Source organism: Castor canadensis, chromosome 15 (genome assembly GCF_047511655.1).
Source record: "Castor canadensis chromosome 15, mCasCan1.hap1v2, whole genome shotgun sequence".
NCBI classification, from domain to species: Eukaryota; Metazoa; Chordata; class Mammalia; order Rodentia; family Castoridae; genus Castor; species Castor canadensis.
The window spans coordinates 6,142,209-6,156,941 of record NC_133400.1 but is presented as its reverse complement, the minus strand read 5'-3'; the positions used below and the strand labels follow the sequence as shown (position 1 = coordinate 6,156,941).

The 14,733-nt window shown below is 45.4% G+C and overlaps 1 protein-coding gene and 1 long non-coding RNA gene across 3 annotated transcripts; one reads left to right on the top strand and one right to left on the bottom strand.

The window, feature by feature from the left end:
* The first annotated feature begins 2,113 nt into the window (after nt 1-2,113).
* On the top strand, nt 2,114-5,567 carry LOC141417345 (uncharacterized). The gene is made up of 3 exons (XR_012441868.1): nt 2,114-2,364; nt 4,234-4,251; nt 5,437-5,567. It is a non-coding gene; the product is annotated as an uncharacterized lncRNA (long non-coding RNA).
* Nucleotides 2,971-14,476, bottom strand: Sdr42e1 (short chain dehydrogenase/reductase family 42E, member 1). 2 transcript variants are annotated; one of them, XM_020186755.2, is made up of 3 exons: nt 14,335-14,476; nt 6,176-6,268; nt 2,971-5,694 (listed from the first exon to the last, which is right to left on the bottom strand). In XM_020186755.2, exons 2-3 carry the CDS (start codon nt 6,241-6,243, stop codon nt 4,581-4,583), a joined length of 1,182 nt encoding a protein of 393 aa, XP_020042344.1. In that variant the 5' UTR covers nt 6,244-6,268; nt 14,335-14,476; the 3' UTR covers nt 2,971-4,580. The 2 variants fall into 2 exon arrangements, with proteins under 2 accessions (XP_020042344.1, XP_020042345.1); XM_020186756.2 differs by lacking the exon at nt 14,335-14,476 and adding an exon at nt 13,940-14,317.
* Between the last annotated feature and the right edge of the window lie 257 nt (nt 14,477-14,733).

Genomic DNA, 14,733 nt, shown 5'->3' with positions numbered 1-14,733 from the left:
ACCAAATGCTTGTCCTCCCAATAAAGCAAACCCAGCAGAAAGACCTTCTCTGCATGGCTCTGGGAGAAAGGTTGAAAAGAGGATGCTGACTGGCCCATTTGGCCCAATGACTATGGCCAGAAAGATGGAAGCCTTCTCATTGGCTAGGGATGTATGTGGAGGTCAGCCCTTGGGGCACTTGGGGGCTAGGAAGCACAATCTGCAGGCTAATTCTTTCATCTTGTCTGAAGGGTAGGCAGACAGTGGGTTTGGGAAGAGACAGTTAGGAGATGCCACAATAGCCATAAGACATCCAATGAAGTCTTATGGCAAAGCAGCCCTGGCTACTTGGTGATCATTGTGTTAGGTGAAGTAGGAAACAAAATGCCTTCTGGAAAACAACCCTAGCTTTGGCCTCAGGCCTGAGAAATGTAGTCATTTAGGAATTTGGTGCCAGAATCAAGTGCTTGACCTTTCAGTAAATGCTATTGTCATAATGTTAAACCTCCCCATGAATAAAAGTAGATTAAAGGAATCCAACAAGGGTCTCCAACAGGCCCTCCAGATCCCTCCTCCTTCCTGCAGGAAGATACTGTTTTGGCATTACCTTTGGGTTTCCCTGCAGGGCTCCTTTCACTCACACAGCTGCGTATCGTCCGCCCTCCTCCACAGGCATGCAGGTAACCTCCAGGTTCTCCTCAGAGGCAGTGGACCTGGCAGCCTAGGCCAGGGCTTCAGGAACTATGCCATGTGTACCCGGGTGATCCTCAGCTTAGCGCTCTAGGCAGGTTTGGGTGATTTAATCCCTGGTTGAGGGAAGGTGAGGACAGCTGGCAATTCCTTAATGCAGTAGCCCCTGACTTGAGAAGGGTACTGGGGAGTTCCCTCTCAGGAAATAGACCAAATCCCTAAAAGTGGGGGGCTTTCAGTTGATAGGCAGAGTGAGCCCAACTCACTGTCCACTCCACCCACATCGTCCCCTTTTCTTGAACACCTTATAGCTTTTAATATCTCTGCCATAGCATATGTAGAACGTCCTCAGTTACTTACAAGGCCTCTTCTCATTTGTTTTAGTTAACTCACAGGCCTAGTGTAGGTTGACTATTTTCCCAGCCTTCAAAAGAGTGGAGATAGTACATTATCTATGTGCCAGAAAAGGCTGTATACTTGTAGAAGAAAGCAAACTCAGGAGACAATGGAGCAAGGGCCTTGTAGGCCCCACATTGGCCTCCAATGACTTCTACCTCCTGGTGTTCATATCCTTGTGTAGTCTCCTCTTCCAATGAAGAGAGCTCACCTGTGGAAAAGTATGATGCTGTGGACATGACAGTGTGTGACTGAGTTTGTGGCTCTGAAATCTTTTAAGACCTCAGAAAGGCCTAAGACATTCCTCAAAGGGCTACTCAGATAATAAGGCTTTGTAGAAGTTTAAGGGTACTGTCCCACGATGGTTTGAACAGACGCTCAAGGGAGAGGACTTATCTCAAGGAGATAAAGGTTTTTTGCGGTAAGACTCACAGGAAACATAGTGTTTAAAACACACGCACAGGAAATTAATGTGAGTCAATGCCCTGTATAGCTATCCTTATCTCAACCAGCAAAAACCCTTGTTCCTTCCTATTATTGCTTATACTCTCTCTACAACAAAATTAGAGATAAGGGCAAAATAGTTTCTGCTGGGTATTGAGGGGGTGGGGGGGAGAGGGAGGGGGCGGAGTGGGTGGTAAGGGAGGGGGTGGGGGCTGGGGGGAGAAATGACCCAAGCCTTGTATGCACATACGAATAACAAAAAAAAAAAAAGAAAGTGTTTAAAATAATGATACATGCAGCGACACTGCCAGCTTGGACTGAAGAGATGTAGCACAAAATGTAAAGATGTCTTTGGAGTCCTAAAATCCTACTGGCAGGAAGCAGGCTGACAAAACTAGATAGCTGCAAATGTGGGCTATCTTTTCTAGAAAAGAAAGGACTCAGGTGGGGCCAGGAGCCCAAGCACCCACTGTCTGGTATTCACACTTTTGTGTATTTCCCTCCCACGTGGTATAGAATTGATCTCTGTAACCAATATGCCATGGAGTGACAGTGTGTGACATCTAAGGCCAAGTTGTGAAACCTTCAGCTTTCACCTTGCCCTCTTGGATCACCTGCTCTGGAGGAAACTGTCCCCTGTAATGTGGACATTGAACCAGCTCTTGTCCACGTGGTGAGGAACTGAGGCCTCCTGTCAGATCTCGTGGAGAAACCATCCTGGATGTGGATCCTCCAGCACCAGCCATGCTTTCAGATGATTGCAGTGCTATCTGTCTTCCTGAGATGACCCTCAGAGTCCTAAGCAAGAGTACTCAGTTAAATCTCACCCAATTCCTGTGCCACAAAAACTAGCAGGTAATATTTGTTGTTTAAAGTCATCTGGTTTTTTTTTTTTGGGGGGAAGGGACTAATTTGTCATGTAATAATAGATAAGTGATATGAGAACAAAGACCAGAAGAGTGTGAGTTCATAAAAGTAAATTATGTTTTAAGGAGGGAGTTGACACCGGCATCAAATGCTGTGGAATGGCAAGTAGGCCACAGACCAGGCTGACAATGAAGCCCACATACTGATCAGGAGTTTCTTTTAGGTATCCTAATTATGAGGGAAATACTCCCAAACCAACAAACAAAAACCTCACTATGCTCCGTATACTTGATCTAAGAAAACTGAGAAGTACCCATCTTTCATTGTTGTGGAAGCCTGTGCTACCTCTCAGTGACAAGGGGCATGCTTTTCTGTACTTACCCATGTATCAGTGACTTTCTCACACGGATGTGCTGTGTCACTTCTATCCTGCAAGTCTGCAGAGGGCACAGAAATGCTCTAGAGTGCCCTGAGTGCTGGCTGTGCTGTGGGTACTCACAGAAGTTACCCCAGAGCAGAGCAAATGCTTCTTCATGATAGGAAAGACTCCAAAAACACTTTCCTGGAAATAATAACCACCACTACCACTTCATATTTATGTTGTAATTTCTATATTTCTATGTACTTTCAATACATCTTGTTTTATGCTCAAACTGTTTGAGCCAGGTGAGTTTGCAAAAAGGGCAAATACAGTCAGTCCCATCTTCCAGACGAGGAAACCAAGTTCTAAAGAGACTCCAGGTACTTGGTTAAATCCACACAAAATATTTATGGCACAGGTCTTCCAACACCAAGTTCAGGGCTTTTTTCCAAGACATCCAGGCAGCATTCAACAAGTTCTGCTCATCTATGTGTATTTTCAAATACTCCTGGAATAACTCAAGCATAACACCCCATAGCAACTATCCTCTGTCATGTTGCAATACTATCCTCCCCATGCATGAAATCCTGGCACTGGTAAAAAAATCTGTCTTCTTTCCACTCTGTTTCTAGGCAACCTTGTAACTTGAATATCCTCCTTGGCAGTCCTGTGGGTAGTCAAGACAATCCTGCCATTGTTCCTCAGTGGAAGTTGCCTTCAGAGCCCAATTTCTCCCCAGTCAGAAAGCCACATTTTAGAGTTGTGTGACATTTTAAAATAAAATATGGTATCATTGGTGTCACCTTCTTAATCATCAGATTTTAGCTGTTTCCTAAACTTCAGTTCATCCTAAGAGGTCAGAACTTTACAGACACTGAGCACATACTGTTGCAGACTCTGAGGGAATACCCAAACACATTCCCAAAAGCTCAGTAACAAAACCCTCCTGAAGAGAATTCTGAGAAAGAAAACCCTCAAAAGGAATTCATAAAGACAATAATGAGAAGAATAATAGCTTGTATATGTTGAGTGGGACTTTGTACAATTTAATCCTCAGAAGAAGCCTGTGAAGTAGGATAAAAGTCTATTTGCTTACCTTTCAACATTACCATGTGGTCACATAGGTGGAATGTTCTTGTATTGCAAAGGGCAAATGTTCACTCCTAAAGCTTACGCTGTGCACAGCTAGTGCCTCTCTGTGACAGCCAGGCTTGTCTGTTAGAGATCTGGGTCAAGTTAGTGTTTTCCACATTTTCAAACCTGTTCATTTTTGCCATTTCCATATCAGTCTGAGTTTTAGTCCTCTTAATGTAGATGCTAAATGTGTGAAAGGGAAATAAGTGTATTTTTGACTTTTGAGATATTTAAAAAAGATAACTTCCAACCATCAAGCCCCACCTAGGGCTCCAGAATGACTTTCTATGGCCCCAATCTAAGGTGCAAGGACATAGAAGCCAAACTTCAAACTTATCTTTGCCTCTTCTTTTCTCCCACAGGGTCATTTAGGAGAAAAGGTAAGAAATATTTAATTAATGAATCTATTCTTTTTCTCTTTTTCAGCAGTACTGGGGTTTGAACTCAGAACCTCACACTTGCTAGGCAAGCACTCTACCACTTGAGCTATGACTCATGCCCAAAGAACCTACTCTTTTTTTCCCTTTATTCATTTATTCATATGTGCATACATTGTTTGGGCCATTTCTCCCTCCTGCTCCCCGCCTACTCTTAAAGTGGTAATTTGAAAAGCCAAGTATGGCACCAGACAACATGAAATGTATTTTTAAACTGTGGTTTCGAAAAACATCCCAGCAAGTGTGATCAGCTCCTATTTCTAGCTCTTCCTTCATATTGAGAGAATCACAGAAGAAGGAAGCCAGGTGAGAACTGATATGACCAAGAGTAAGATCAACAGCACATCCCAAACAAGACATTCTGAGTCTCGACTTCCAGAACTTCTGCCATGCCCATGGGCTATAAACCACTCTACCACTTCCTGCAGGTCAAATGGCTGAGCCTTATAGCCTAGCTCCTTTTTGGCTTTCTCTATGCTAAAGTAATGTGTGACGCCAGTTTTATAAACTTCAGTGCGGGTGAGGAAGGGCTGGAAGTTGTAGAGTCGGCCCAAAATGAAGTGGGCCATCTCTGTCAGGAAAGCAAAGCAGTAGATGAGGGCCAGAGGCAGGCGGATGGATGGGAAAGTGTAGCCCAGGCCCTCAACCAATGGCCGGAAGAACTCAAAGTTGTTCACTGGTCTGCCATCTGAGATGAAGTAGGGCTGCCCAGAGGCAACATGGCCCTTGTCAGCTTTCAGGGCCTCTGAGGCCAGAATGTGAGCCTGCACCAAGTTATCCACATGGACAAACTCGACCAGGCTCTGGGGATCCCCGTACACAAACTTGAACAGGCCCCTCTCGACATAGCTCACTATCCTGGGAAGATGCCTTTGTTCTCCTGGCCCATAGATGCCAGCTGGCCTCAGAGCACAAGTTCTTAGGACCCCATGGCCTCGTTCCAGGGCTGAGCCGTTCGCCTCCAGCACCTTCTTCTCTGCGATAGATTTGGTTCGAGAATAGTGATCAGGGTGCAGGTGAAGAGGAAGGTAAGGCAGAGACTCATCCCCGTTTCTGATGACTTGACCTCCAAAGATGACATTGAACGTGCTTGTGTAAATTAACCTGGGCACACCTCTCCTCCGGCAGACCTGGAGGATGTTGTCCGTGCCGCCCACGTTCACTTCTTCAATCAGCTTTTGATTCAGCTGCTCCCGCCCAGACATACCATGAGAGGCGATATGGAACACACATGTGATGTTCTCACCCTGGAAGGCTTTCTCCACATCAGAGAGGTGGCGGATATCTCCACATACGAACTGGATTCCTTCTGGAATGGCTTCAGCAGGTCTGCTGATATCAAACAGAAGCACACAGACTCCCGTCTGCTTTAGAGCACAGCCAAGGCTGAAATCAGAAAGATTAAAAACTAGATCAAGTCACCCATAGGCTGTGTCCAGGGAAAAAGTCTAAAATAACTAGCCGATTAGGGTATGGGTAATCCAAGTCTTCTTGACTCATCCTGAGTCCCTCACTTTACATGTTCATTCATACAAGCATTACTTACTCCAATTTTTAAAAACAAGAATTTTCTCGTTTACCTAAATTATAATGACATCATTCTGAAAGCACAGCATTATTTTAAATTGTCTTTGGGGCATCACCATGACCCAGTTTACTACCTTTTATAAAGAATTTTTCTTGAAGGGGAATATATCTGTGGTTTCAATTTCAATGTCTGGGTTGTGGGCCACAGAATTCATTTTTGGTTTAACAATACATAAACAAGTAAAAATATACTGAATTAATGTCAGAAGTGAAAGCTACACTTGTTTGCAACAACCACCAGTAAAATAATTCCATGGGCAAATTTTGTAGATACACTGACCGGAAACCAAAATAGCCACCTCCTCCTGTAATGAGGACAGTTTCCTTTGGAGATCTTTGGGAGTCCATATGTCGTAGTCAAGTGTAATTGGACCTATAAGAAAAAAAGTATACAACAATATTATAACCCAAATGCAAATGTGATCAACCCTAGTTTTGAATTAACAGGAATAAAAAGGGGACTGAAGATATAACTCAGTGCCTACCATGCACAAAGCTGTGGGTTTGATCCCTAGCACTAACAAAAGAAAAAAAAGGAAAGAAAGAGAAGATAAAAAAAGGTAATCTGCTCTAGTAGCAAGAGGTGTTCAGACCTGTGTTCTAGTCACAGCTATGTGATATTAGCTGCCCCCTCTTTACTTCCTGTCCATGTAATACAAGGACAGTAATATCTGTCCTGCTTACCTCACAAGGTACTAGGAAATCAAATACAGAACTCTATGGAAGCTTCCAACATCTTTTGTTTAAAAAGGTACACTACAGCTTGCTTTGTTTAATACTGTTTTATTAACTCTATACTTACAAAAATGAAAGAAAACTCCTTTATGTAGCAAACTATGCTCCCTCAACCCCCGAGATCTTGCAAGTGCTCTAAGTGTAAGTGCTGAGCACCTTGGGGACTGCTTCTCTCTTCTTCCTAATCTGTCTTCCCCCCTTCTCCAAAATCCTCTCCAGGTTGCAAGACCCCCTTCTCTCAAGAATAAAACAAAACAGGCAAAAAATGAGCTATACAACTCCTTCCCTGTAAGGAAAGAAATGGAACTAGAGAGGTACAAGTCCTCAAAGGCACTGGGGACACAAAACACAGACAGACAGACACACACGCTCAAGTCAACAAGACAGAGACACAGGTGTGGTTAAGCAGGGAGGCTGCAAGCATCCAAGAGCTGGAGTACTGTCCCCTCCAAGCTGGGCCCTGTATCTGCTACCTGTAAGTGGACTTGAACAAAAAGAGCATGGAGCCAGGTGCTGAGGGAGCAGCATGGGCTGGGGTCACACAGGATGAAGGGCACATGCAGCAGATAGCTGTGAACGGGAGACTGAAACATGCATAGGAAAGGGAAAAATGGGGGTGGGTGGGTGGGAATACAGCATACAATACAGTGTCTTGGCTAAGTTCACATCCCTCAGTGATGATGGATGTGAACTTAGCCAAGACACTTCTCTGGATCTCACTTTCTCCTGTGCAAGTTGCATGCTGTGCTGTTTTAGGAACTCTTAATATAATAAAATAGGTACTCAAAAACTGCTTTTGCTAAAAAGCACCAATTCCTTACTTAGGTCTGCAAATGTACAAGGTAACTAAAGCAGATCAAAAGTTTGGCAGCCCGGCCTCCATTTTTTATCCCTTTACTCTGAGCCATTCTCTCTGTAATCACCTTGTAGCCATTGTGGAATTCAGAAAGGACAGGACTGATGGAAAGCATTTTGTGAGAAGAGTCAGAAACTACCCCACAGGCAATCATGACCAGGCCATGCCTAACCAATTCTGAGGTGATAACCAACCAAACAACAGCTCTGCCCACCTCTGTCCACCAGACTACACCTGTGACCAGGACTGTTTAATAATTATGTATGCCTCTTATCCCCAACGCCAGTTCTTCCTCTATTTCAACTTAAAGCTCATATGTACCCCAAATATGGGCTGAAGTGCTTACTTTGCCTCTCCTGTGGTGTGCCTATGCCCGCACCACTACTTGTCTATTTACTTGGTGTGCTGGAGTAAGTGGTTGGACCCAACATGTGGGGCCCTGGAGTTGGGCCTCTGGCTTAGGCCTCTGGTTTATTAAAGCTTCTGAAAAAGCCGTGGAAAGAATAACAATGACAGACATTGGCAGTGCTTGCTACTAGATGCCGGGCAGCACGGTAAGCACTCACACATCTATGAGCTAGCTAATCCTTTTAATAATCCCACCAGGAAAATACTACTAGCACCTGTCTTCCAGCTAAGGAAAACAGAGCACAGAGAGGATAAATAACTTTCCCAAGCTTACCTGGGGTTACACCAATGGCAGGTTGACCCCAGGAGTCTATACTTTTAGTCCTAAAACACTGACTCTGAATGAGGAAAGAAAATGGACTTCAGAGCCCATTTACCAGTTGTGTGACTTGGACTAGTTAATCCCACTGAGCCTGTGGCTTTGATCAGAACATAGAGCTGATGACAAGCTCCCGGGCTTGTGAAGATCCTGCAGTAGCTGACATAGCTTGGGCATCCTATGGATGCTCCTTCTCAAATCTCCTCTCCCTCAAGCTCTAAAGTCTGGGAATTTGAGTTGTTTATTTTCACAGGCCACACATAGCTAGACTTCTCAAAAGCACAGGGTTATAAAGAGGTGGACAAATTCTTCTGGATACCTGTGGAGTGTACCAGATCGACAGGGAGGCTAATCAGGTCATCCATGCAGAGTCAGTGACAAAGTTCACCAAGAGACACGGAACTTGAGGTTATGTGGAAGAAGAGAAAGAAACACCAGAGGAACTGAGAAAAACTGTGGAGGATGACCGATGGCTTCTAAACGTTCCACTAGGCTAGTGCCACAGCTGTGCTTACAGGAAAACTTATGAAGACCAATGCAATGCACACCTTTGACACATCTAATTATACCTAACTATGACTTTATAATTTTGTTTTGTGGTGCTAGGTACTGAACCACACATGCTGGGCAAGTACTCTACAAGTGGGCTACACCTCAGCTCTGTTTTCTGTGTAGAATGCTCCCTTTTGGATTTGGGGTAGCCATAAAAATAAATGTAGTCCATTCTGCTACACGATGCTGTTGACAGGCACAGTAGATATCAGGTACTGACACTGAATCCTTCTGACCTTCACCTCCTGACTGGTCTCATCTGCCCATCTTTAGCCACTGACACTCTGCACTCCAATCACATGGACTTTCTCTTCTGTCCTAAAAGTTGCCAAGCCCACCAGTGCTTCCTGTTCTCACCTTGGTGTGACACACGGCTCCACCAGGTCCTTGCCTGGCTGCAGCTTTCTCAACATCAAAGTCTGCTCAGATGTCACCTCCTCAGAGAGGCTTCTGGCTATCCTATCTAACAGAGCTCCCCCTTACTCTACATGCTGCTCTATTTTCTTCCAGCACATCTTGTCATCTAAAACTGTTTACTTTTTAAAAAATTATTGATCTCCTCCCCATAGAACAGAGGTTACGTGAGAACTGAGGCCTGCCTTTTTCATGCAGTGTCCTCACTTGAACCCAGAGCACAGCAGCTGGACTCATGGAGATTTTGAACTCCATGAAATACATCTAATTTAGCAAGACGGCGACAGGCACAAATTAGGAAGGGACCCTGAACTAAGAGTCATTGTTGTGCATGCAGTTTAATGCTGCCACTTTAACTTTACCTCCTAGAAGGTGATGAGTTATGGGATGAAAAGGACACCAAGCTCAATAAGACAGAGACTTTTGTAAACATCTATAGGGGGCTGAGGGCGTGGCTCAAGCGAAAGAGCACCTGCCTAGCAAGTGTGATGCTCTGAGTCAAACACCAGTGCCACCAAAAATTAAAAAATAAAAGAAATCAGCTGGGTGCCAGTGGCTCACGCCTGTAATCCTAGCTACTTGGGAGGCTGAGATAGGGAGGATCAAGGTTCAAAGCCAGCCCAGGCAACTAGTTCTCAAGACCCCATCTTCAAAAATAACCAGAGCAAAAATGGACAGAAGGCATGGCCCAGGTGATAGAGTGACTACTTTGCAAGTGTGAAACCCCGAGTTCAAACCCCAGTCCCACCCTCCAAAAAAATAATGAATAAAAGAAATCCACCATAAAAACATGTAAAGGATAAAGTGTGCTAGTCAGCTTTCCATCACTGAGACAAATACTTGAACAACTTACATAGAGGAAAAGTTTATTTTGGCACACAGTTTTAGTCCATGATCAGTTGAATCCATTGTTTTGGGGCCCATGTGAGGTACTATATCAAAGCACCAAGGGATGGTGGAGCAAAGTCAGGAAGCCAAGAGAGAGGACGGGGCTGGGTCCCACTATCCCCTTCAAGGTCATGCCCCCAATGACCTAATTTTCTTCCACTAGGCCCAACTTCCTAAAGGTCCCACAAGCTGGTGACCAAACCATTACCATACACAAGTAAACAGTGGAAAAAACCAAGATCACTGTTCCAAGTTAGTATGAACACAGCGCTGAGGGAACAGGTAGGTTGGGAAGCCCCTTTATGATAGGCAGCAGGGAGCACTTCCTAGAAGAGTGAGCTCAGAGCTGAGCCTGGATCTCTGAGGTTTCAGACAAGCTGAGATGAGGTGCAGGGTTTATCACTGGGAACTGGAGAGCCACAGGGAAGGCTGTGTTGGGCAACTGACATGGTGAGTCATTGTGGCTGGGGTGCAAACTGAAGCCACAAAGTGCAGCTATGCTTTGGGGAAGATGGACAGGCTGGGGTCATCTTGGAGACAGCCTTGCATTGTCTTCTGGGGAGTCTCAACTCCATTCTGTGAACCTTAGGAAGCCTTTTTAGGTTTGTAGCAGAGAATTAGCAGGGTGGCCTTGGTCCTTACTGAAAAGCAAGCTTCCTCTAGTGAAGGCTGGAACCAGGTTGGAGGTGAAGCCAGGGGTAAGCTGGAAGCTCATCTAGGCTGGACACCATCCGTGAAGACTATATACCACATGCTCAGCTGGAAACAGGGTGAGAGGTGACAAGAAACTGAATGAGGCCACAGTAGGCAGTGTGCAGGTGAAGCTGGAGGATGGGGATGGCATTAATGGAAACGGAGGATTCTGGAAATATTTCATCTTGTTAAAAGAGTTGTGACTCACAGGATGCCTGATAAAAGAGTTTAATATTTTCTAAATGTCTCTGCAAGAGTTCCACTATGGGGTCAGGCATGGTGGGGCATACTTGTCCCAGCTAAGTGAAAGGGAGAGGTAGGAGTATCACAGTCCAAGGTTGGCCTTGGGCAAAAGTGTGAGACCCTATTCAAAAAACAAACTAAAGCAAAATAGGTTGGGATCGCTCCAGTAATAGAGTGCTTACCTAGCAAGTGTGAGGTCCGAAGTTCAAATGCCAATATTGCCCAAAAAAAAAAAAAAAGAGTTCCACCTTAAGGGACCCAGAAAATGGACAGGTCTCAAAGAATTCAGTTTAAAAAAATCACGTGAGAAATACTTCAAATTACTCTTTCTCTTTTTTTATGATTACACACTCTGGGCCAGTCACAACAGCACAGGTCAGTCATGGTTCATGTGTGCATTGGTCAGGCCAGGAATGTGTGATTAGAGATTATAAGGGCTTCAGAAATGGGCCAGGCCTATCTATGCTATTCCTCCCTCATTACCTTCCAACTAGCTCCAGTGATCAGAGGCAAGAGCTCGACCTGACCAGAAGGGTCAGAGCTAAAGCCTGTAATTTAGCAAGACAAACAGCAATAAAAAGGTTGGTGAAACCTTGTAGTCATTAAGGGCACCACAGTCTTCCCCTCCCTTCCTGGTCTTCTATATCAATAAACACATAAAACAATCTCGGCAAACACATTCTGCAGAAAACCCTAGGAAAGTCTCATGAATCATAAGCCAGAAAGAGAGAGAGTACACGTGGTTTTTCTTCAAGCAGTTGTCCAATTTTTGTCTACCTTATGGTTTCTGTTTTATTAATTGGTTCCCATCTGATTCCTTCTAGGGTTGAGCTCTCAGACCTGCCTTTATAAGGGCAACTTCTGAAGGCTCTTCCAAAATATGGTTTTGTTCAGTAATTGCTTTCTTATAAGAGCCAGGGAGGGCTGCATTTGACCTGAGCTGTCAATTTAGTGGAAAAAGATTAAAGTTAAGCACATGATCAAGAAAAAGGAATCTTAATTAGACAGGGGAAAAAAGGAAATTAAAAATCCACCTGGCCTGATGATAATACTAAGGTGAAGTGATATCTGACACCTGACCGGGAAGTTAGGAGCAGAAACAGGTATGATGACTGAGAGTACATTAGTCACAGAGACCTAATTAAATGCTAAGATTCAGTATTAAGAATCTTAGATTGCGCACACAGTTCCTCCATCCTGAGTTCAGCACCGTGGTCCTACTAATCCTCCCATCCCCTCCCTCTTCCTGGGGGAGTGCGTCTACATTTCATCTCAGTGCAACGTGGAGGTAAAGGTGCCATTAGCACTTCACCAACAAGATGTGGCACAGAGAGAATTTAAAACTGCTTTCATACAAGTAAAACACATGTCTGTAATCCCAGCACTGGAGAGGCAGAAATGGTAGGATTGCCAGTTTGAGGCCAGCCTGGGCTACATAGTGAGACCAGGTCTCAAACAACAACAACAACAACAAAAAACCCAAAACACTAGGTTTACTGTGAGAAGATTAAAAATACATCTAGGTAGTGTGACCCTGTGATTAGGTGTTTTACCTTTCTTCACAAGTACTGATCAGAGGTCAAAGGTAACTGTTCTTTGTGTTGAGACCCAGAAAACATATTGAACAAACAGGGTTTACATGATGGTGCTGTTTGGGTTTTATGCAGGATAGGAAAATTATTTATTTGTATTTAATGCAGTCACAGCAATAAAGATAAAGTAGCTGAGACATTAAGGAGAGGAACCCTGATGCACATGAATAGGGATGGGGAGTGTGAAGCCTTGAAGGCTGAACCCATGTGGGAGGAAAGTTAACTAAAGGCATTTAGTTAGGTGAACGTCCACCTTCTCAGCCTCCATGGGCACCTGTGCAGCTTCCATGTTGTATGTGTGGGGATAGGAACAGCTGGAAGACTGCAGACCCCGTCACCTGAATGGGATGGACACGCAAGCTTCTCAAGTGTCCCCTCACCATAGCTGTGGGGAAGGGTACCTTACTTGTACTTCCTCCCCTCTTAAGGTCAGCATGTCTGCTCCTCAACACTTCCAAGCAGCGTCCCAGTCATTTAATAAGTGGTTACTCCGCCAGGCCTTGTGCTTTGCCCTGTCCACAAATGGTTTCACATGTTGCTCATGACATTCCTCTGAAATGAGTACTAATTAGCTGACCACATTTTACACAGAGAAATCCTAGGCTCAGGGACTAACCCCAAGTCCCACAGTCAGTAGATGGTAGAACACAGATACATATGCTCACCAGAACCCAGGAACATCTGACTCTGATACTCATGTCCTAACCTCAGCAGCTCTTGGGGGCTGTGCAGAGCCCTTGATCTGGAGTGCTGGGCACAGAGTCCATGCTGACCCAAGCCTGCATGTGCGTCCACAGTTAACACATTCTGCAACCTCACAGGGGCCCTTCCAGTTCCCGGAGGGAAAAGGAAGAGTTGCTTTATCTCTGCCTGTCAACCAGAGAGGACACACAGTGCAGGGTTAAGTTTCCTAGGTTGGAAATCATAAGATCTGAGTCCTGGATTTGGCTCTTCCACCAACTCCCTGTGTGGCCCTGGGCAACTCACTAAACCTCTCTGATACCCTCTCTTCCTGCCTAAAATGAAAATAATATCAACCCTGTCTACATTTATTGTTTATTACTGGGAGGTGCCTTAAAGGTTTGCCATGAAAGCTTGAGGACAACCTTGGGGAAGTTACCAGAATGATCAGCTTTTCAGTGATTAGGAAAAGAACGCAGCCTACAAACCACGCAGGTCCTCTGTGGCTGAGCTGCATGCAGGGCTTGAAGCCGGGCCTGTCTGACTCTTAAGCACCAAATACAAAGCCTCACACTGGGGTTGGGACAAAGCCCTTAGGTCATTACCTTTCCAGATCGGTTTTAATCAGTCACCTACTAGGTCTTACTGGAACCTCACCCTTACCTTTTTACAATAATTCACTTTTAAACGGCAACCTCATAGTGCCACTTTGACTAGGAAGTCGGAGTCATTTGTCACGCGGAGAAAGCCAATCTTGTCCCCAAAGTGCGATGAAAATGAAAACTGTGAATCAGCCTGGCTAGGCACCGGTGGAAGGCCCTGAACTCGGGAACGGCTGTCTGAAGAATAAAAGCAAAAAGCAAAAGAAGAAAAAGAGGAGGCCACTGTCCGACGCTTTGGCGACATTCTGGAAAACCGAGCTGAGCCGGCACCTTGGAACCACAGAGAAAATGACATCCCTGACACCTAGCTGGCTGTGACGCACTACCGTCCCCCCCGGGGCTGCCACCTGTCACCCTCGGCTGTCCCGCAGGCCCTCCCGACCCCGGTCCACTCACAGCGGCTGGAAACGGTGACAGCGCGGCCCGAGGACGGTGCGCGCCAGGGGGGGCCAGAACTTCCGTGCTGCCCGCTGTCCCCGCCCGGGAGTCAGAGCTGTAGGACCGAGCTCCTGGGCCCACTTCCGGGCCTCTCTAGGAATTCCGGAGGTCCCGGCATCTCTGTGATGCACAGGTGGCTTTTCCTCTCTCACCTGTTGGGCATCAGGTTCACTTCATAAATCTCCCCAACTCTCCCAGCTCTTGGGTTCCAGAGTAGCTGAAGCCCTTTCAGGGTGACCTCTTCTACACTTCCCACATCCAATTTCAGCCTTTAGATGTCCACTTCTGCGTTTGTGGACCCTCAACCCTGAGTACTGGACTGATGAGCCCAGCTCAGTCAATATTGCTTGGATGGAT

Bases quoted from the DNA above. Each gene is read 5' to 3' on its own strand.
- Sdr42e1 (XM_020186755.2), bottom strand. From the start codon at position 6,243: ATGGACTCCCAAAGATCTCCAAAGGAAACTGTCCTCATTACAGGAGGA. The intron at 5,695-6,175 runs GTCAGTGTATCT...TTCTGATTTCAG, and splicing joins GGTGGCTATTTTGGTTTCCG to CCTTGGCTGTGCTCTAAAGC.